Here is a 21,051-nt window from a genome sequence, read left to right on the forward strand (position 1 = left end):
AAGAAAGGCAGAGAATCCCCAAGTCCAGCTGCGGGAAGCATGTCGTGTAAGACCCAAGGCCACCCCAGGCCATCATGGCTGCCAAAGGCGCCTGTCCTAACTGCTGAGTAAAGGGTCTGAATAGAATCACTGTGATCAGTTTTTGTTTTAAATTTGCAAACATTTTTTAAAATCCTGTTTTCACGTTCTCATTCTGGGGTATTCAGGGTTACTTAATGCGGGAGAAAAAATGATTTGGGCAAAATGCTGCAACATAAGTGGATAGGGCTGTTCTCGCTCAGATTGTTCCACTGTTCTAATAAAAAGATGTGTAAACGTGAAGAGGTCTGTTAAAAGGCTCCTTAAAACAATGCTTTAAAACACTTCTCCCCAAATCCTGTTGAATGACTAGCATCTACCCTGCCAAAAACATTCTTTCAAAAGTGGGCAGTCTTAGTCTTTTTAAAAAAAAAAAACAATAAGGCATCTTTAAATTGAAAACAGCAAGGAGAGCTTATTATGACCACAGTTATCAATGTCCCATAGCATGTGTAAACAACAGTAGGATACACCAAACTCTTTCAGCACAAACTACAAGTCTTCCAGCCGAGATTGACCTACAGTGGTGCACAGGACAAACTGTATCATCTTCTTTTGCCTACTACTGTTGTGGGTCGCCACAGTATATCATCATTTTCTATATCTTCCTGTCCTCTGCATCTTGCTCTGTTACACCCACCACCTGCAGGGTCCTCTCTTGCCTCCTCTTAGGCCTTCCTCTTTTCCGGCAGCTCTATCCTTAGCACCCTTCTCCCAATATACTCAGCATCTCTAGTCTGCACATGTCCAAATCAACGCAATCTCTGCTCTCTGACTTTGTCTCCCAACCATCCAACCTCAGCTGACCCTCTAATGTGCTCGTTCCTAATCATACCCATCCTCATCACACCCAATGCAAATCTTAACATCTTTACCTCTGCCACCTCCAGCTACGTCCCCTGTCTTTTTGTTAGTGCCACCGTCTCCAACCCATAAAACATAGCTGGTCTCACTACAGTCTTGTAGACCTTCCTTTCCACTCTTGCAGGTAGAAGCACTCTTGTTCAGAGCAAGTAATGATTAAAGCTTGCATTCTGGAAATCATTTCAGTTTTCTCACAGAATGGGAAACTTATGTTAACAGGAGGAGAAAACATTTCTGGAATACTAATGATATATGAACAGCAATGATTACCGTATATACTCGCTAATAAGTTCTCCCGCGGATAAGTCGGGAGTTGCTGAGCCTTTTGCCCGCCAAGTTCCAGGAATGAAATCACCCAATATTTGCATCCCATAAAATGACAATATCCGATCCACTTGATGAGGCAGATGCAATAAAGCATCTTTCTGCTTTTGGGTCTCTCATCTTTTCCAAAGGTAATTAGAAACAGAAGTACCTTAATCTCAATCCCATGCTTGTCATTGTGAGACAAAAACAGGACAGAAAGAAACGCAATACATTTTAAACTGTATCCCACTTAAGCGATTTTTGTAAGAAAGAGCAATGGATTAGTTGAAACAAAACTCCAACCCCAATATCACACTTTACCCTGGTGTTACCCTTGCAACTTTCACATACATAAAAAAAAAAAATCACAATACAAATTTATACATTAAAAGGTATTGTAGAAAATGTATTATAACGATTAATGCGACAGTCCGATTGCTTCTCTAGTGGCTTAATCAGAAACACAGAGAATCAAGTAATACCCAGTATAGCCAAATGTTATTGGACTTCAGAGCATTCAAAGTTGTAGGCTGAAGGGTCAGTATTTTTGAAGACTCCGAAAGAAAGGCATGTCTTACCTCGGACAAGCTGCGTACATTTCACAACATGAGTGTGTGGGTGATCAATAGTAATTTCAAAGGCTGCAAGAAGGTGAAAAGGGGGATAAGGAGGGAAGAAAAACAGGAAAGATGTTAGAATTTGAGTTAACAGTCCAAATAAAGTGGCACATTAAAGCACCTCAATTATCAGAAACAAAAAAAATATATATATTACATCTGAGCACATATCATATTTAATATAAAAAAACATCCGTTTTCATTACCTGGATAATAGGTGTACATTTATTCACTACTCTTAAATCAAAAGCCAATTCCTGCTACTTGTTTAAAGAGATGGCCTAGGTTAACTTGGAACATGAATTTGTGAAATCAGTAATACATTACAGTCTGTGTTGATTTAAATCAGGTGTAGGTCATTCCAGGTCAAGAGAACCTGGCAAAAGGTTTACTTTTAATGCCTAATTATGTCAGAATAGCTTTAAATTAACAATGAGAGAACACAGAAGGAGCTACCAATGTATCGCATGGAAATGTCACCAACTCTGTGCCATTAGCACCTGTGCATGCTAAGCATCAGGAAAGTCTTATTAAAAGGAAATGTGAAAGCTGTGTCATAGCAAACAATCAGTGGTTCTTAAACTAGCCCTGGGACCCCCAAGTGGCGGCAGGTTTTTGGATCCCCCCGAGAGTTTGACAGCCAACCAGTCATTTTATTTCTAACTGATCTCATTTAATTAGCTTGGCCTTTTTTCCTCCTCTTATTCTACATTCATAGTACTAGGGGGTTGTACTGTGTTAGCCATTATGGATGAAATGAGAAGTCAAACAAAATGACATCTTTTAAGCCTTGCAAGCTTTCAAGGAAACTCAAGCCCCTTTCTCAGGCAAGATGTAATCTTGCAACTTGCCTGAAGAAGGGGCTGGAGTTGCCTCAAAAACTTGCATTTTGTAATCTTTTTAGTTAGTTAATATAAGGTGTCACTTTGCTTGACTTCTCATTCACATTCAGAAAAGCATAGCAATGTGATTGTACATTCAAAAGACATTTTGAAATACTTTTATATAAAAACAGTATTTTTGCTATAGCATTAAATGCTTAACTCTTTTGTTGTCTACCCTATTAATTTGCCCCCTTCATTGTAGTTTGCTACATTAACTGTTTCCTAACAATGACAATTATAAACAAGCAGAGTAGACACCAGGGACAAATGACACTGGATGCTTAAAGACTATCTAATGTGCTGTGTAAATCATGGAAAATCATGCCAGAAACGATACAAACCAAGTTTAAAGATTACATTATTCCCATGTAGCAAACAGAAATGCCTGTTACCTACAAATAAACATTTTTACCATTGTTCTATATTGACCCCACAACACAAACTGGGAAATAACAGTTTGCTTAACTAAACTCCTACCCTGTTGGCTGGAACAGGCTGTAGCGACATGGGGAGTTTAAGAACCACTGGTCTTAATAACCAATTTTAGGAAATTATTTTCCCTTTATAAAAGGCACATTTCTTTAAATAATAAAGACTGACCAAGTTAGTATTGCGGACTACAGACCGAGTGTAAAGTCAAATCTATCATAAATAGAATTCACTTCAGACAGAACTGGCCTTACTCTCAAAACTGCAGTATAGGACAGGGCTTGCCACTCTACGGCTGCTTTCAAAATCTGCTTTTATTTTCAAAGAAATTCTTGTTAACGCCATGCATTTTGAGGTTCTTCCTTTATTATGGCAATTCAGAAATCCCCAGCAGTACACATTTCACTTTAAAGCCTTTAGAAATATTGCACATGAATTCATTCATTCATCCAAACCTGATAGCAAAATCTATGTTTTTTTATATAAATATCTTTGGACTTATCACTGAATGAGTTCAAACAAGAGTTTAAGTAAAACTAAACACGTGTGACAAGTGCACCACTTAATTTGCAGCGAACAATGTGGATACAAGAGGTTTCATGTAAAGCACTGCAGCACAGAACAAAATTCTACATTTTTTTATAGGGTTAATGTTAGAAAAGTGGTAGACAAACACCATAACATGCCATCTTCTAAGCCTACTTCTAAGACTATCCCAGTAAGCACAGGGTGCCAGTCCATCATAGTGTGAACATCAACATGAGCCAGTTTAGCACTGCCAGTGCACCTAACCTACATGTGTTTGGCCTGTGGGAGGAACCCCATGTAGACACAGAGATAACATGCAAACTCTACACAGGGAGTATCCAGGACATGAACCTGCAAGGCCATCAGAGCTAACACTGCACCTCCATGCCACCCATGGTGGAGAAATAAGAATTCTGTACTTTAATGTTGTGATTTAAATATTATAAAAAACCCTGAAGACAATGACAGGTTCTTGGGTATTAATAAGAAATGACATCACAGTACGTTTTATAAAATATAACTCAAATAATGGAGCACTTTGCTGTCTGCAGATGGAATTTTAGATGCGGAAAAAACGAAGTTAAAAAAAAAAAACCCTAATTAAGATTGGCTGGAGTGAAATCTAGGCGTCAAAAGGAAGGACCCAGAGAATTTAGTTTTGATGTGCCATAAAAAACTGAGACATTTCATTACTTCTACATACAGTCGCACCATACCCTAGTGTATTCTTAAAAGATAGTCCGCTTTCTCTAGACAACCAAAATCTTAACTCTGCTAACATTGTTTCTACTCATTTCTGTCACTCTTTCTCCATCTAAAAATTGTATTAAAATGCTTCTATTATTTACAGCAAATGAATTCTAATTTTGTATGGGGGCTGCAAGGAGAACATCATGTTTGGGTGCACTTTTCAAGCTAAATGTGTGTCGATTCCTTCTTTTTTCAAATTAAGGATTTGTCATCTGACATTTAAATGTTAGCTTTAAGTTATCAAGGTCACTAGCTTGGGGGGTCATTAAGACATACATAGATAAAATTATTACATAATATGAAAGCAAGTGACCTTCCAAAGGAGAAGCAACCTGAAGGGGTGCCTTTTCCAAAGGAGGCCTGGCCTTCCACCATTAGTCAATATTTTCTATGAAGTTTCTGAATGCCTTCTAAATAAGTCAGTTTCAATTATTGTTGCTCAATTTTCTTTATTTATAAAAAAAATAAATAAAAATGAATGCCCGACTTTTTAAAAACGCTAAAATTCTCTACAGCAGTGAAAGCATAGATCTGTGTGAAACCTTATTGTGTAATTACTTAGAGATGTATGAATTTAACTGAGCACATTCAATTATATAGCTTATTACTCTTAAACTGTTAAATCAGAAATAAAAATGATGTACTTTGATCACACACACGTGAAAATGACACAAAATTAGCATTTAATTAGTAACACACATAGTAGGTGGTGAGGGTCTGGAAGGAATAAATGAAGAAACCTAAATGAAAGGGGAACTGAAGTCAGACTTGCACACTGAAATCAAAAGACAAAAAGTTCACACACTGCAGTGCATTTCCGATTCTACAAAATGAGAACAAAAACGTGGCATCAAATTAAACAAGTTCAGTTAAAGGCAGGAATTGGCTGTTTCATTAAAATTCTGATTCACATGATAGCTAACAGCTGCAAACTGCCCTGAGGAGAAGGATTGATAGGTTATCAAGAAGAGGCTCTCATTTACAAGGAATTACAAGGACTGTCAAATATGGCTATCACCAGTATTTTCAAGCAGCACCTTGAGTGTCAATCCATGGCAAAGCAGGTTCTCACGTTTCAGTAAAGAAAAAAGTCACCAATGGCCTATTTTTAATATTAGAAGTTTCTCTCAAACATCACATAAACCTCTTCACTGGGACTTTAATTTAGAATACTTTTAGCGGACACAGAGTCATTTAAATAAGCTAACAACAGACACAACCTAAAATAAAAACGGCAAACAGGTGTGTTTAGAATGAAATGAAAAATGAAGAGATGACAGTATGGTTGGGTCCCAAAGATCTCTTCTCCATCCTCCCATCTCTCTCTCTCTCTCTGCTGTGGAGAAGAGTTTGGATTATTAGCCTCCGTCCTGCAAGCAGAGCCCTCACTTGCAGCCCGGGTTTGCTGCCACAGAGCCGCCCGTGCTGACAACTTACCCAGGGTCTGTAGTATTATGCTCTCAAGAATGACCAGGTCTTGGGCTTGTTGCAGGTAAGCCTGAGGTTGAGAGGACAGGCAGGTTACTAATTGGGATGCACCTTTTTTTTCTGTCAAACAACACAGCCTGCACATTCTGTAACAGGGCATGAAATTCTCTCACACGCTCTCATATGCAGGTTTGCAATGCAAAAATCCCCCAAAAAAAAGAAAAAAGTCACAGCACACTGCTGAGGCTCATTACATGATGACCATTGTCATTTCATTTTGTTTAAGGAAAACAACTCACTAAATGCATGGGAGGACTTTAGAACTGATGAGAGGGATCAGGAAACAAATTTAGTATTACAATTAAAATAAATAAATAAAAAACAAACACCCACAAGTCCTCGAATTTCACACCCTGTTGAAAACAGACAACTTCAGTGACATCAACAATAAGACAAAGATGTACATCTTTACAAAACATGCCTAGACTCTTTATTTAGTGAATATTTCAAGTACATGCAAATGTTATTTTGTAAACCTCAAAAGGCAGAGATGCACGGAGTAGGACATTTTCTCAGCCTTTTGTTGGTGATCTAGACACAACTGAGAAGTACTCACCTCACTTCTGACATCTGGTGAAGGGTCCTGAGGGTTCACAAGGGCATGCATCACCTTAATAACATACTCCAATTTTCGTGGCTGCTCTTCCACTTTGGCAGCCAAAAAGAGAGTTGCAGGCGCAATAACCTGACAAGAAAATGCGAAAGAGTTGAGAAAGTGACTGAGATTTATCCAAAACCAAAAGCAACAGGCAGCTATTAAAGTTACTCTTGGAACAGGACGTGGCAAAACTAATGCAGAAGTGCTTTTGCACAGGACACTTAACAGAGCGAGAACTACACAGCTAGACTCCGACCGTTTCAAACAGATCAAGATGATATGAAAGGACAACAAGTTACCAGGTGGTGCAGGAGTTCAGCAATTAGGCAACCTTCAGTTCTTGATATTTTGCAAATGTTAGGCAAGGGGAGAGACTGATAAGCTACGATGGGCTAAATGGCCTGTCCTCGATGAAACGGTTCTTATTCCAGAGTAATAAAATGGACAAAAACAGAGTGGGATTTAGACAGCATATAATGCAAACAAAACTCCAGAACACCACAGCTTGTGCTCTTTCGGGCAGTCAGAAAATGCAACGTTTTAAAGAAGTCAACTTACATTCCTGTGGAATCTCGTGAAGGACTGGATCATGTAAAATCGGTGCATGTATACAATTGCAGTGTTAATTGTCAGCTGAGAGCTGCAAAAGAGTGGTTAAGGAAACTGGAGGACAAAGGGTTTTAGGCAAATAGGAAAGACCTGCATACACATTGTAAAGTGAACGTTAACATACAGGCACCTGAAATAAATGTTGAACACATTAAAGAAATATATCTAATTTATGTATTTCCAAACAAAGAGAAACTGCATACACAGACAGGGCTGAGGCCAAGAAGGATTACAATTTAGCCCATATTAGTACACCTTACAGCTTGGGAAAGAAGTAAAATAATTCAATCTGCCCTTGACTAGCTGGTTATCCAGCCTTTCACTGAACATTCCATAAAGCAGTGTTTCTCAACATTTATGGTCCTGCACCTCAGTTTTGCCATTTTAAATTCACTGATGACCCACTAGCAGCAAGTGCAAACCACCCTTTGGTGAAACAAGCTCACCTAGAAACAGGGAAACACACCGTGCCCCACTCACAAATAAATGAATGATGGCAACCCACGACAAGACCCAGTGGTTGGGAAACACTGCCATAAAGCATTATGACACAGCTACATGACAGCAAATTGACTATACAAATCAAAAAATGAAAAGACTTTCTGAAAGAATTACAGAATGTATTAATTGTAACTGTGTGCACCGATTAAGAACTATATCAAATATCAATACTACAGTGTACAGTACATTCTAACAATGAGTTGATTTGAGCAGTTGGTTTAAAAGACAATTTGCTTACTGCCCTGCAGTGGGATCACAGCCTGTTGCATTGCACGCTCAAACCACACACAGTAATTGCATTAGCACTAAGCTCTAGTTGTTTTGATCCAAGATAATGTTGTACGGAGATCAGCCAAAGCAAATGGAGTGATACTTGAGAGTTGCAATAAACTTGTTCAGATGCCTCAGACACTGCTGATCCTCATTTTTAGAGTGTGCCTTTCAAATGTGGACAACCTCAAAACACGCTTAAGCAACTTTCACTTGTGCACTCTGTATCCATCAAAGCTATTTTCTAAAACTGTGCAATTGATATGCAAAGTGGGAAAACATAATCTGAAGTTGCTTTGAGTCATCTGCCTGTAAAAAAAAAGAAAAATCACCAAAGTGGTCAGATCTCCAAACTGGCACAGAAAACCGTAACCGGGGTTCAGTCTGCCTTGCTGGAGTTGCATGCCTGATAATCGGTAGACTCCCATCTAAGTGGAGGTTTTCGCATGCCACCTACAAGCACCGTGCCAAACACACAAGAACATGTCACTATAGTAGCTACGATTAAGTCAAAATGCTGGCTGCACTGTGGATTAACAGGCAGACGTCAAACTCTTTCTAATAAACAAGGTGGTAATGCATTCCATATTTAGAATGTATGGCCCACTAAGCAGCAAATAAATTAAATGGCAGATAAATGAAAGAGGTTTCACATTTGCTGGTCAAGTCAGAAAATTAAGAGCAGCATTACAAACAACTTTAGCTTACTGGTTCTGCGTACCACCAACATCCTTTATTGTGATCAAGTAAACAGAGTCTCAAAACCAAAGAAAGCTCACTCTGTTCAAATCCTAAAATCCCCAAGCATGGTGTAGCCAAGCCTAACAATACTGTAGATGGGGGTTTTGAGATTTCAACAAAGTCTGGTATATGCAACTCAGTTTTGTTTTTTTTTGTATATCACTGAATGCAAACAGAGTGCTGTGACAATAAACCAGGTAAAATGCATGTATAAATTTTACACATTGTGTAAAAATTCCATATTTAGAAAGATTTAAATATACAAGGAGGGAAAGAAATTTCAAACTGATTAACATAAATGGAAACCAACGATCGGTGTCCCTTAATTACCGTACTATGGCCACTTGACAACTGAGAAGAAAAAATAAATCTCAGCTAGGAGCACTAGTAGAGAAAATAAACCTCCGGGGTGGGGGACCACAGTAAAGTTTAAGAGAGAAAGTCAGAGAGACAGTCAGCCAGAGTCGCAGTCCTATAGACCAGAGGTATTGAACTCCAGTCCCGGTGGGCCGCAGTGGCTGCAGGTTTTCATTCTAACCCTTTTCCTAATCAGTAACCGGTTTTCACTGCTAATTATCTTTTCCCTTCATGTTAATAGCCCTGTTTTTAAGGATTCAGTCCTCTGTATTTATTTCTTTTCTTCGTTGAATGACAGCCAAACAGAAATGAGATGTGAAACAAGCCAAAAGATGACCAGCTAAACTGGGACTTCAAACACCAACCAATTTCACTCCAACCAATCTCTTAATAAGAAGCTGATTCTTGCAGTTAATTAAACCCGTTATTTAATTCCACAGCTTGTTGCTGCTCTCATTCTTCTACAGCAGACATTTCTAAAACTGTTGATTTTTCTGTTTTTTCTAAGAACACCGTCAAAATGTTTGGGTGACCCGAGATATCAACATTCCTGAGACTTTCACCTTTTTTTATTTTCTGATATTGTGTGATGAGCACAGGTGAGCTGGTCAGGTGACGGCTTGATCTGTGTCTCATTATTGTTTCGCTGCTAATTAAGGAACTAGAGACAACTAAGGGGCCCGAGTCAAGTTAATTAAAACAAAGGCAAATGATATTAATTGCAGCAAAAACGGCTCACTAATGGTGAAGAAGGTTAGAACGAAAACCTGCAGCTACTGCGGCCCTCCTGGACTGAAGTACGACACCTGTGCTATAGGCCTTGGCCAATTAGCTCAAATGTGTGAGCTCTCTAAAATATTGGACAGAACAATTCAGAGAAAAAAGTGCAAAGTACTGAAAAGAGTCAGGACACAAATAGTAAATACATCATGGACAATGCTGACCTATGCAAGCTGTACCAGTTTATCTTGATAAAACAGTCATCCCTCAATGTATGAAAAGTCTCTAAAATACAGATCAAGATTTCTTAACCTGTAACACACTATTGAAACAGAATCTGGAAAAGTGGGTGTAATTCTGAACACTGCAAATCAGGGCAGACATAGTACAACTAAACACCTTAGCAGGAAATTGCAAACCCAGGGTTGTTGAGCAAGTCCGAATCAAACAGGCTCCAGAGACTATACGGCAACTTTATGCACAGTTTGAGGTTGAGTCCTTAAGCAAAGCTAAGCCTCTCACCTGAAAACTGCTCCGGGGTGCTGTACAATGGCTGACCCTGCACTCTGACCGCAAAAGATCCTGCAGAAAGACCATTTCCCCTCTGGGATGAACAAAGTATACCAAAATAAAAAAACAATGATAAAAGGCAACAATAAAGCTCATCCAAAAAAATTTTTTTCATGTAAAAATTAAACTCACATAATCAGGAACAGGCAGTCATATATTCAAACCAAATTTCCCAGCCTTTTTCTGAAGCACCCAAATATTACAATTTAACTAAATAGTTGAGGGTCAGGCTAATTTGCACTCCTCTTACTGGTAAATTTTCTTAGGTTGACAGAGAAACGTTTCCCCCTAGTGGATAAGTTGGGGTCCTGCATAGGACAATGCCATCAATAAACCGCAGCAGTTTACCAGCCTGGCATCAAGAAAGAAACTGAATCCAATGGGCCACCAAATATGTAATCCCCAACAGTCGGGTGCTCTCAGGCAATAGAGGGCCAAGACCCATAAAACCCATTCAGTGCTAACCTCCATTTACAGAGTGATACTTCGCCACGCGACATTGTGCTTTTTAAAAACTACAGAAACATTAGTTATATTTTACATTTGGCTGACAGCTTAATGCGACTTAAAAGGTGCCCTGCGATGGACTGGTGCTCTGTCCAGGGTTTGTTCCTGCCTTGCGCCAAATACTAGCTGGGACGGGCTCCAGCAGACCACTGCAACTCTGTTCACGCCTAAGCTGGTAAGAAAACGACTGACGGATGCATTTGAAAAGCTCAGGATACTTTACAGTTGTTTACTACCATTTTTATAATTGCAGCACAGTTTAGCAATGTGCTCAGGGTCACAGAGGGAGAATACAATGGAACTTATACAACACCACTCTTACCACAAATGCAGCTTTATTTGGCGTCTTTCATTCTTATTAATGTTAAAATTAATAATCAATTGGATTAAACTACAGCACAACTATCTGTGCACTGGTAGGTGAAGTAACTTGCTCAGAGTCACACGATGAAAAGACTGTTCCTTGAAGGCATTCAACACTACAGCTACTGTTAGGAGAAATTAAGAAAAAAAAAAAACTTGTGTAACTTCAAAACTTCATACAACTCCTTTCTAAAGTTAACACAATCACACAACCCTTTACACGTGAGCAAGCAGTACAGCAGCTGAACAAGTAGCTGTATAATTTACAATCCAACCCTGCTGCTACTAAGTTACATCCAATTTATAAAATAATCAAGTGAAAGGACAATCGGTGCCCGCTAAGAAAAGCCAAACTTTGTCTGTTGTTTCTCAATGGGTTGAGAATGGGGAGAGGAGATGAGAAATGGGCTTCATGAGATTTCCCAGGTTAAGACCAACAACTGTAAATGGGGCAATAAAATCTGACAGCAGCATTTTAGGGATGTGAATTTTTAGACCAGAGTGCAGAAATGAGAAAAAAAACAAGCTAAATTACAGAGATGGACAACAACCAAAAGGGGCCGTGTACGCAACACTGGAGGTTTCTGGATCTCCCTTATTAGAGTGATAAGACAATGGCCTCCTGTAATGCTGTTAAAGTATCAAGTATACCGATTAATATTGATATACAGTACATATAAACTAGCTTTCAAAATTGAAAAAGGAGAAAAAATGCAACACATAAAAAAAAACCATTAGTAAGATGCCTCATTACCAGCATCTGAATTAATGCCCAGCTACTGAATAGTTGTGAGGAGTTCAAAAGTACACTTCTGTATGCAAGATACTCTATTATAGTATGTCTAACTTTAATAACACCCAAGTTTGAGAAAGTAAATTCTGTAATTAGGCTGTAAATGGCTTGTTTTTTTATATTTCAAGTTCTAGAGATAGTTTGTTCACTGCAAATTACGCCATTTAAAGGAAAATGTGAGATCCATTTCTATTCCAGTAATTGGGGTTTAGTGCAGGGGTCTCCAACTCCGGTCCTGGAGGACCACCATTGCTGCAGGTTTTCGTTCTAAACCTTTTCTTAAATAGTGACCTGTTTTTGCTGCTAATTTGAATTCATTTTAATTGACTTGTTCTTGAAGAGTCAGGCCCTTTAATTGTTCTTTTTTCCTTAATTAGCAGCCAAATAATCCATCCATCCATCCATCCATTTTCTAACCCGCTGAATCCAAATACAGGGTCACGGGGGTCTGCTGGAGCCAATCCCAGCCAACACAGGGCACAAGGCAGGAACCAATCCTGGGCAGGGTGCCAACCCACCGCAGGACACACACAAACACACCCACACACCAAGCACACACTAGGGCCAATTTAGAATCGCCAACCCACCTAACCTGCATGTCTTTGGATTAAAATACAAAATTAGCCAAAACAATTGGTGTCCATCATACAATATCTGAAATTAAAGAAAGATGACGGTCTCTGGAATGCCAATCTGCTAAGGTCCACAACACATTTTAACAGGGTGCTCTTAGAAAAGAGAAAATCAACAACTGCAGAAATGTCTATTAATGCACCATGAGAGCAGCAACAAAGCCACAAAATTAAATAAAAGGCTAAATTAACGACAAGCACTGGCACCTCATTAAGCAGCTGGTTACGAGTGAAACTGGTTGGAGTTTGAGGCCCTGACTTAGTTGGTCTTCTGTTGGCTCCCTCACTTCACATTTCATTTCTGTTTGGGTGCCATTTAAGAAATTAAGTAATTCAGAGGAACGAAGAAGAAAAAAGCAATTCAATTAAAATGAATTCACAAGAAGTTACGTAGCAGCACAAACAGGGCACTCATTTAAAAAAAACAAAAAAAAAAAACAAAGGGGGTTAGAATAAAAACGGTGACCCCTGGTTTAGTAGGAATATAATAGAGTCACGATGCCAAGGAGGGCCAGGCAACTTTACAATGCCAAAGAAAAGTCAGCACAATGGGTTTATGTGGTGTAAAAGAAAGGACATGTCTAAAGCTAGGCATAACCACCTTATCAAACTCAACCTTCAGAAAAATAGGGATTTAAAACAAGTCTGCAATAAGGAGTAAAATGACGCCTTTTATTGGCTAACTAAAAAGATGATATGTGAGGAAGCTTGCATATAGTAATCTTTTTAGTTAGCCAATAAAAGGTGTCAATTTGCTTGACATCTCATTGCATGCATAATGGCTGACATGGTACAACACCCTAGTACTACGAGCAACATTCTGGAAAAGAAAGCAATCCTAACTGAACGCCAAATGTTAAACACACGACTTATAAGGTACAGCACACCTCTTTCAAAGTCCACTAGTAGGATGAAGTGCTAACATGACATTTTTAGGACTGCCATTCCTAACAGGTCTGCCTCCTGCCCTTCACCTGTAATATCATGCGACTAACCACATTTAATTTTAAGACCCAGTCTTATGGAGTAAAAACGGGTTAAAAACAGAGAAGGTTGGGAATATTCCTTATTTTAATTAATCTACAGGACAGCTACATTTTTTTTTAAACTTGTGAAAACAATGACAACTTTTTCCTCACTGCATTTAAGTAACACTGTTTAACACTACGTATTATCACATCACACTGAAGCAGATTCCCAATCAATGGCGAAACAATCTTAAGATTTGAATAGGTGCTACTCAATGCTCCTGCCATCACTGCTCAACACTACCCAAATCTACCCAGCCTGCCTTACAAACACCACTGAATGCAAGCGCTGAAAATTGTATTTTTTTGGCAGGGATGAATTACAGCTGTAGGAAAGTAACGTTAACTTAACTAGAAGGTCAAAACAACAGCACACACAATGTGTACGTCTCATTTCCAGGACTCCTGAAGCTCAGGGAAACACAGGTCAATGCTCCTAACAACAAGGGAGGGGCTCTAATACAGTGGTTCTCATAGACCACCAGGGATCCTCGTGTGTGATTCAAGTGGCCGACAAGCGGACAATATTCTTGCTGTAAATCGGAGACTGGCTGATAAGCTGGCATGCTAAATTGCAAATGCAGAACTTTGTTAAAATAAATCTTGAAAAATACAAAATTATGCTAACAGGTGATCGTCAGACTCAAGTTGCTCCTCTGTTAGATTTGACATTAGAAAAGTGGTCATCAATCCAAAACACTGAGTACCACTGCTCAGATAGATTAAGAGAAAATGTCTGTGCAGCCATCTATTGAAATCCATAAACACGGACAAACTGAATTAAATGTACCAAAACAAAAACATTTAAAGAAAGTGTTGTATGCTGCACATCAATAAAAACAAATATTTTGTGCAGTACCTTTTTTATTATTAGAGCAGTGGGTCTCCTTGCAGCATTATACGGAAAGCAGAAAACACCCCTGGATAGGACTCCTGTACAACAAAACAGTTCAATAATGCTAAACTGTAATAATCTCCATTTAGACTACACATTTAAGGGAGTTTTACTTCTGGCTAAGATTACAACTAGTGCACTAACAAAGCAACAGTACAGAAGTGATCATGTGTCCATTAAATGTAATGGGCAATTGATATTACTTAACTTTATAGGCATTTAAAATTAAAATAAAAAATTACCTATATATTCACTTCATCTTTTATGTACACACCTGCCAATGTGATTCAACAAAAAAAAGAAAAAAGTGCACTTAACTACTAATAGCTGTGCTACAGGTATAGGATGAGTTAAAACCCAAGGAATCAACATTGGCTTCAGTGTACCATGCAAAGCATGTCTCAAGTATATGCCATTTGGTATGGGATTCATAAAAGCAGTGCTGATGTTTGTGACACGGCATCTATTGAAATAACAAACACAATGCAGAGTTCATTATTAAAAAGATTTGTGATGTGCCATCTGTTGGAATGACAAGAAACATAGCAACCAGACGAACAGACACTTATCCTTTTATTGAGGTAGATGTGGTACCAGCCCAGAATGCAGTACAAAAAATGTACATTTATATGGCGCTTTTCTTGCTACTCAGTGTGCTTTACATAGATAGGGGTGCCACTTCAACCACTGCCAATGTACATCTTCCACCTGGATGATTCTTGTGCCAGTACACATACCACACATTAGCTGTTAGGTGGTAAAGGAAATGAGAGAAACAGTTAGCCATAAAGGGACAAGGGATGATTAGCGGTCCAGAATAAATCAGCCAATGGCAGACAATTTAGACAGGACAGGGGGAAACACCCTACTCCTTTTGAAAGATGCCCAGGGATCTTTAATGATCAGTCAGACAGGACATCCGCTTTACATCTTAAGGATGGCACTCACTGCATTATCTAAACAGAGGCCAACTCTTTTGAGAATCACAAGAATTAAGTAGAGTCTTTCATTCTAATGCTCATCAGTGCTCTTGTTTTTTTCCTGAGGGAAATTCAACATAGATCTTTGAGAAAAATATTAAAAAAAGACAGAGAATCAGAACTGATGAGCACTTAACTGTCTTTAAGTAGAAAGAGAGCTAACATTAAACAAAAAGTATGCACCATTAACAACAACTGGCTACAAGAAAAATCTGCAGCCTGCTGCAACGCTTTGGAAATGAGACAAGACACCATTTGGCTAGAGGTTGTTACGTACAGCCACTGATCTATTTTATTACAGACTGAGAATCCCTAATGTGAAATTCAAAAATCCTTAAACCCTCGAAAATCATAAAAATGGAAACCTCTGCTGAGTTACAGCAATAGTGCGGGAGTCTATGTAAGTCTGAAAAAACTGGAAGTTATGCTCACGAAAACATATATTGCAAAATATGCCGGGAGATGCAGATTTCAGTACTCAAAACAACCAAACCAACAAATCTGTCTATCACAAGCACATCCACAAAGGAGGCTTCCCAACATCCATCTTCTGACTGCACATCTAAAAGAATAATTGACTACTATCTAACTGTATATGCAAACATGTGATGCCATTATATAGCTGCAGTGCCTTAACACAGTCTTTACACAGACCACAATGTTGATCTACACTGTATTTGTTGGCGTTATACAATATGCTGATGCAATAGTCACAATGACAGAAAGATATCACAGCAGACAGGACTTTTCAAAAACATGAAGCCGAGTAGCTGCATCGCTCTACGTGTGCCTGTTTCTTCTGTCACCATGCTCATTACAACATACTAATCTATAATTAAGCTTCAGTTACCTCGTGCTGCTAAGATTCTGAAGGGTCAACAGCAATTTCAGACTTTTAATTTTACCACAGTGGCAGGAGTCAGGACTTGAACCAACAACCTCAGGATTTAAGTTAAAGTAAGCCTTAACCAACATGTCCCACTGCCTGCCTATACAATGCAAGAGTGGTATGAAATGCACCCCAAATGGAATGGTACACCATACTCCAACCAAAAATTAGTTATTACATCTTTACCCACGTAGATTTACAACATTTGCGATAAAATTGGCTACAAGTCTTTTGGTCTTTCCCCCAAACCGGAGCATTCGCAGGTGAAGTGACTTGCTCATGGTCAAACAGCACCAGCAGCATGTGAACCCAAAACCTCATGGTTTAACAAGCAAAGCCTTAATCATTATGCCACACTATGGGTAAAAGGGGAGCTGTTATCGAGCTCTAAAATTCTCAAAAAGGTAGAAACAGCTAACACGGTTAAAACTAAATTTAAAAACTTGCTCTGGTGTACCTTAAGACAAAGTGCAGTCACATTTGGAATCAAGCAGCACTCTCCTCCCACAAAAGACTTTGGGAATCTGGTACAAACTACTGTATCAAGACAGGAACAAAATAAAACCTGATGATATGACTACTGTCTGCTTGGGTTTTACAATTCTAATGTTGTTAGGTTTGCCAACCATATCTACAGCTAGAAAGAACAAATCAAATTTTCTCTAAATTACTTTTTACAGCTGATCTACTATATAACAAATACAACAGTACTGTGTGTGGACCCTTTGAACAACCAGACTGGTCAGTTTTGCTTTGGCCTACTTGACCAGTTTTACTTTGGCTTCCAGGTCAAATCCTACAGACATGAGGAATCATCAGGCAACAGAGGTTTAGACACACAAGGACATGGAGGAAAGCCATAGGATGAATGCTGGGAGATGCCTTTAAGTATGTGCAACAATACAAATGATTTTTTTTTTTTACAGCAAGCAATGGGAGTCTGTTTACTAATGGTGGTAGTCCAATAACATGACAAGAGGTGAATAAGGCGACACCATCTAAAAATATGGGTTAACAAGAATGTGATAGGGTGAGGAAGCGCTGGGCACACACAAGGCTCTCGAGGAAAGTTACCAGACTAACACTGAGAGTCTCCTCTAAAGAAGGGAAGGGGTATTTGTAAGAATGATGCATTCACAGCAAGTAAAGGGATCCGGTCTACCACTGGTGGTACTCTAAGCAGAAAGGAAACAAGCAACACAACGGGAAAGGAGTCTGAGAATCTGCTTGTTAAAACACATAAGGATCCCGATGAAAGGCAGATGACTAACAAAGAGAGTCTTCTCCAAAGACAGGGAGCAACAGAAAGAATATGAATGATGTTTTCACAGTGGTTAAAGAGGTCCCATCTATTATTGGTAGTCAAAAGGAGGCAAGCAGCACACTTGGAAATGACAGTGTCCGAGAATCTGGCTTTACGGGAATGGGAACAAGCAAGGAAGCAATGGGCAAGACACACACGATACCAAAAAAAGGTACCGGAGGAATACTCTGGGTACACAAGGCAAGGGAGGACCGGTCTTCAACTACTACTATAAATAGTTAATATTTTAACTGTTCCAACTGCACGATTCTGTGTACCAAAAATCTGTGTCACTTCTTGCCACATTTAAAACATGGCAACTATGGAGGAAAAAAAATGGAGAAAAATCCAAAATTGTATTTATTGCTACACTTATTAGGACGTTATAAAAAATCAATTAGCTGTGCTCTTCTATCTGTTGCACACCTGGGTGCATCTCGTGCCATACACCATTTCAGAAGGTTCACCCATCGACTCATCTCACCATTCATCACTTGCTCCAAAAATTCCTCTCTGGTAGATGCATTGTGTACATTAAAACTAGACACCTAAACAGTTTCTTTGCCTGAGCTACAGCCCTCACAAACCAGTAATTTAGCCTGCCCTTTTCAGTTTTGGTCTTTCAACTCAGATACCGTACAAAGGTGCAAGTGAGCGTTTGTGTGCATACATACTGTAATTGCACTATTCTGTAACTGTTTATAATGAATGTTATTCAACCTATTTGTATGTGATGCTGTGTTCTGTTATATACAATTCCAAACCTACCAAGTTAAATTCCTGTATATTAAATACTGGCGAATAAAAGTGACTCTGATCAGTTGAGTATTATTCACGGTTATCATGTTATAAGAAACAAAGGGACAATTCTGAACTGAAGTAAATTCATGGAGAACACTCAGTCGCTTTAGAAGGTTACAGGGTGCTTCTGATTGTACGAATAGCCAAAGGCGGCCAGACGACCTCACCACCTCAACAAGCACATCTATTAAGACTCGACTGCTAGTCTGAGATCCTAAAAAACTGGAAACCCTTAAATTCTAACCAAGGGAGCTACTGTATTCATTTGACCCATCCCCCACCCCAAACTTCCGTTTCGGGATCGATGGGGTTACAGCAGGTTAGCCACCGTCCACCCCGAAAAAACAACAAAGACACGTTAAAACTAACAACCTCGTGCACACCACGTGTTGGACTCAACTCCTATAAGTGCCCGATAAAGACGTCGACACCCGCGTCCCTGCCAGGCTAGCCGACTAAGCGTCGGGGAAGATCGGTTTGCCTTGCTGCGCTAGGCCCAGGTTGCGGCCTACAGGTCCTGGAGCTAGCATTTTTAAGACACCCGGGTTAAAAAAATACGCATTTCGTTTAAAAGACTCGAAAGAACAGAAGCACTCGGAAATAAAAGTACAGTGAGGCTGCGCAATGTGGATCACGTCGTCCTACGCAACTCCCGCGCCCGATTTTTAGAATATCTCCATGCCACCCGGCCGGCTTCCCGTGGCCGCTAGTCCAACAACAAGAGAAAAAAACAAAAGATACACATTGAGCCTCTGTCCCATATCCTGCAGAAGGTTGGCGGCTTGCTGTCGGTACGAGAGCTCCTTGTCGGGGTCAAGCCCTGCTCGGCGAGACGGACTATTTTCGATCTGTTCCCGTGTAAAAAACCATTTTCCGTTGCAGGTAGAAGAAGACTCAAACTCCGCCGCCATCGCTGAGAGGAATAAATAAAATAGAGAGAGAGAGCGACGCGAGCCAGCCCGCCCTCTGGCCTCACATCCGGTGACGTCATTTCCGCATCTTCTACTTTTTTTGAGAGAAGTACAATACGGGTTGCAGTTGCGCTCTGTTGATTTTAAGACGGTATGATATGCGGCAACAGGTTAGTCAGGGTGGGTACTACTCATCCAGACACGTTTGTCCCTCCAACAGATTCTTTAATTAATTGTTTAGACACATATATATAAATCGTTAATGCATGTGTTTTATATAACAAAACAATAAAATCTAGTTTTCCTGGACACCAGTTGACTGTGATTTGGCATGGCCTCGATTCTGCGTCAGGTGTTCGTAAGTTCACATTTTTCAAAAGCCTGTGAAACTGTCATTGCAGCGACGCAGTTTTTGAGGTTTTTCAATTGCAGACAATCGCTGTTGGGGAAAAAAAAACGTAGCAGCTGAATTAATTGAGCTGCTTGACAAAAAGAAAGCACTGGTTCTCCCGTGCGTTAAAATGTAATTAGTTCTGGCCCTTGTGAAAGACGTGACTCCTGCGTCCAAACTGTAATGTATATTAAAAAAATCCACCCCAGTTTTAAAGCAAACATAACTTTAATGCAAAATCATCTAGCAACTACGGAAGCGTATTAGGGTCACGGTGAAAAAAAAAATACGGACACAGCGAAGAAAAAAAAAGTCTAAATGTCGAGATTAAAGTCGACATGCTGACTTTATTCTTGACATTTACATCGAGATTAAAGTCGACATGTTGACTTTATTCTCGACATTTCCACTTTATTCTCGCCATTTACACTTTATTCTATTGTTTATTTTGTCAGTAGAATGTCGCAAACTAAACTTCATCTTTAAATGAATGTTCAATTTACTAGATTTTCTCAAACCCCTTCATTAATTAATGTAGCACATTAAATGCTTTATATTAAGTGTTCCCCGACCCAGTTGTTAATCTCTATGCGCTTCTTCAACTGACTTCCTCTTGCACTGAGAGGCGCAGACAGCGATCGCCCCACATTGACTTCATGATGTTCCTGCTCCAAGAACATTCAGAATACTAAGAGAAATACTTGATATCTTCTTCACGATGAAATGCAATAAAGCATGTATTAAACATGGGTGGCGGGGGGCACGGTGGCGTGGCTATAGAGCTGCTCCCTTGCATTAAGGGGTCCCCAGTTGTATGTTCAGTGTAGTGAACTTTATGGCAAGTGTGACGAGGCTCCAAAAACTGGATATATAAATGGGTATCGCACAGGTTTAACTGGAATATCGTGTAAATGTTGGGTTCGTGATGTGGTGGTCGGAGACACGAACGCAGAATTCAATGGATGTTCTTCTGAGCGGGCTTTCTTTATTACATGCGCGCTGTCTCTATCTGACGTACTAAACTTCCAGTTCCAATCCTTGTTTTTTCTTTCTGCACATAACCAATCACCACACGATAAACGTCTTTGTGAAATTAAAACAAGTTATAAACCTAGACCCCAGAGTTTTCAAAACTTAAAATGTACAGAACTTAGAATGTATTAAAGCATATGGGGGCACGGTGGCGTGGTGGTAGCACTGCTGCTTCGCAGCAGCAAGGGGGTTCCCGGGTGTTCCCTGCCTTGAGTT

The 21,051-nt window shown here is 39.6% G+C and overlaps 1 protein-coding gene across 2 annotated transcripts in view; it reads right to left on the reverse strand.

Annotated features, from left to right (window-relative positions):
• Positions 1-19,449, reverse strand: part of LOC120524862 (cyclin-T1-like) — a 37,025-nt gene extending 17,576 nt beyond the window's left edge. For both annotated transcript variants that reach the window (XR_005632859.1, XM_039746665.1), the window contains exons 1-5: positions 19,243-19,449; positions 7,101-7,182; positions 6,501-6,629; positions 5,894-5,954; positions 1,827-1,889 (exon numbers count right to left, since the gene is read on the reverse strand). Coding sequence is in view for 1 of the 2 variants with exons in the window: in XM_039746665.1 (XP_039602599.1) it covers positions 1,827-1,889; positions 5,894-5,954; positions 6,501-6,629; positions 7,101-7,182; positions 19,243-19,412 (505 nt within the window). In the remaining variant the exon portion in view is untranslated. The remainder of the gene's footprint in view (positions 1-1,826; positions 1,890-5,893; positions 5,955-6,500; positions 6,630-7,100; positions 7,183-19,242) is intronic.
• Between the last annotated feature and the right edge of the window lie 1,602 nt (positions 19,450-21,051).

Source organism: Polypterus senegalus, chromosome 3 (genome assembly GCF_016835505.1).
Source record: "Polypterus senegalus isolate Bchr_013 chromosome 3, ASM1683550v1, whole genome shotgun sequence".
In the NCBI taxonomy this organism is placed as follows: Eukaryota; Metazoa; Chordata; class Cladistia; order Polypteriformes; family Polypteridae; genus Polypterus; species Polypterus senegalus.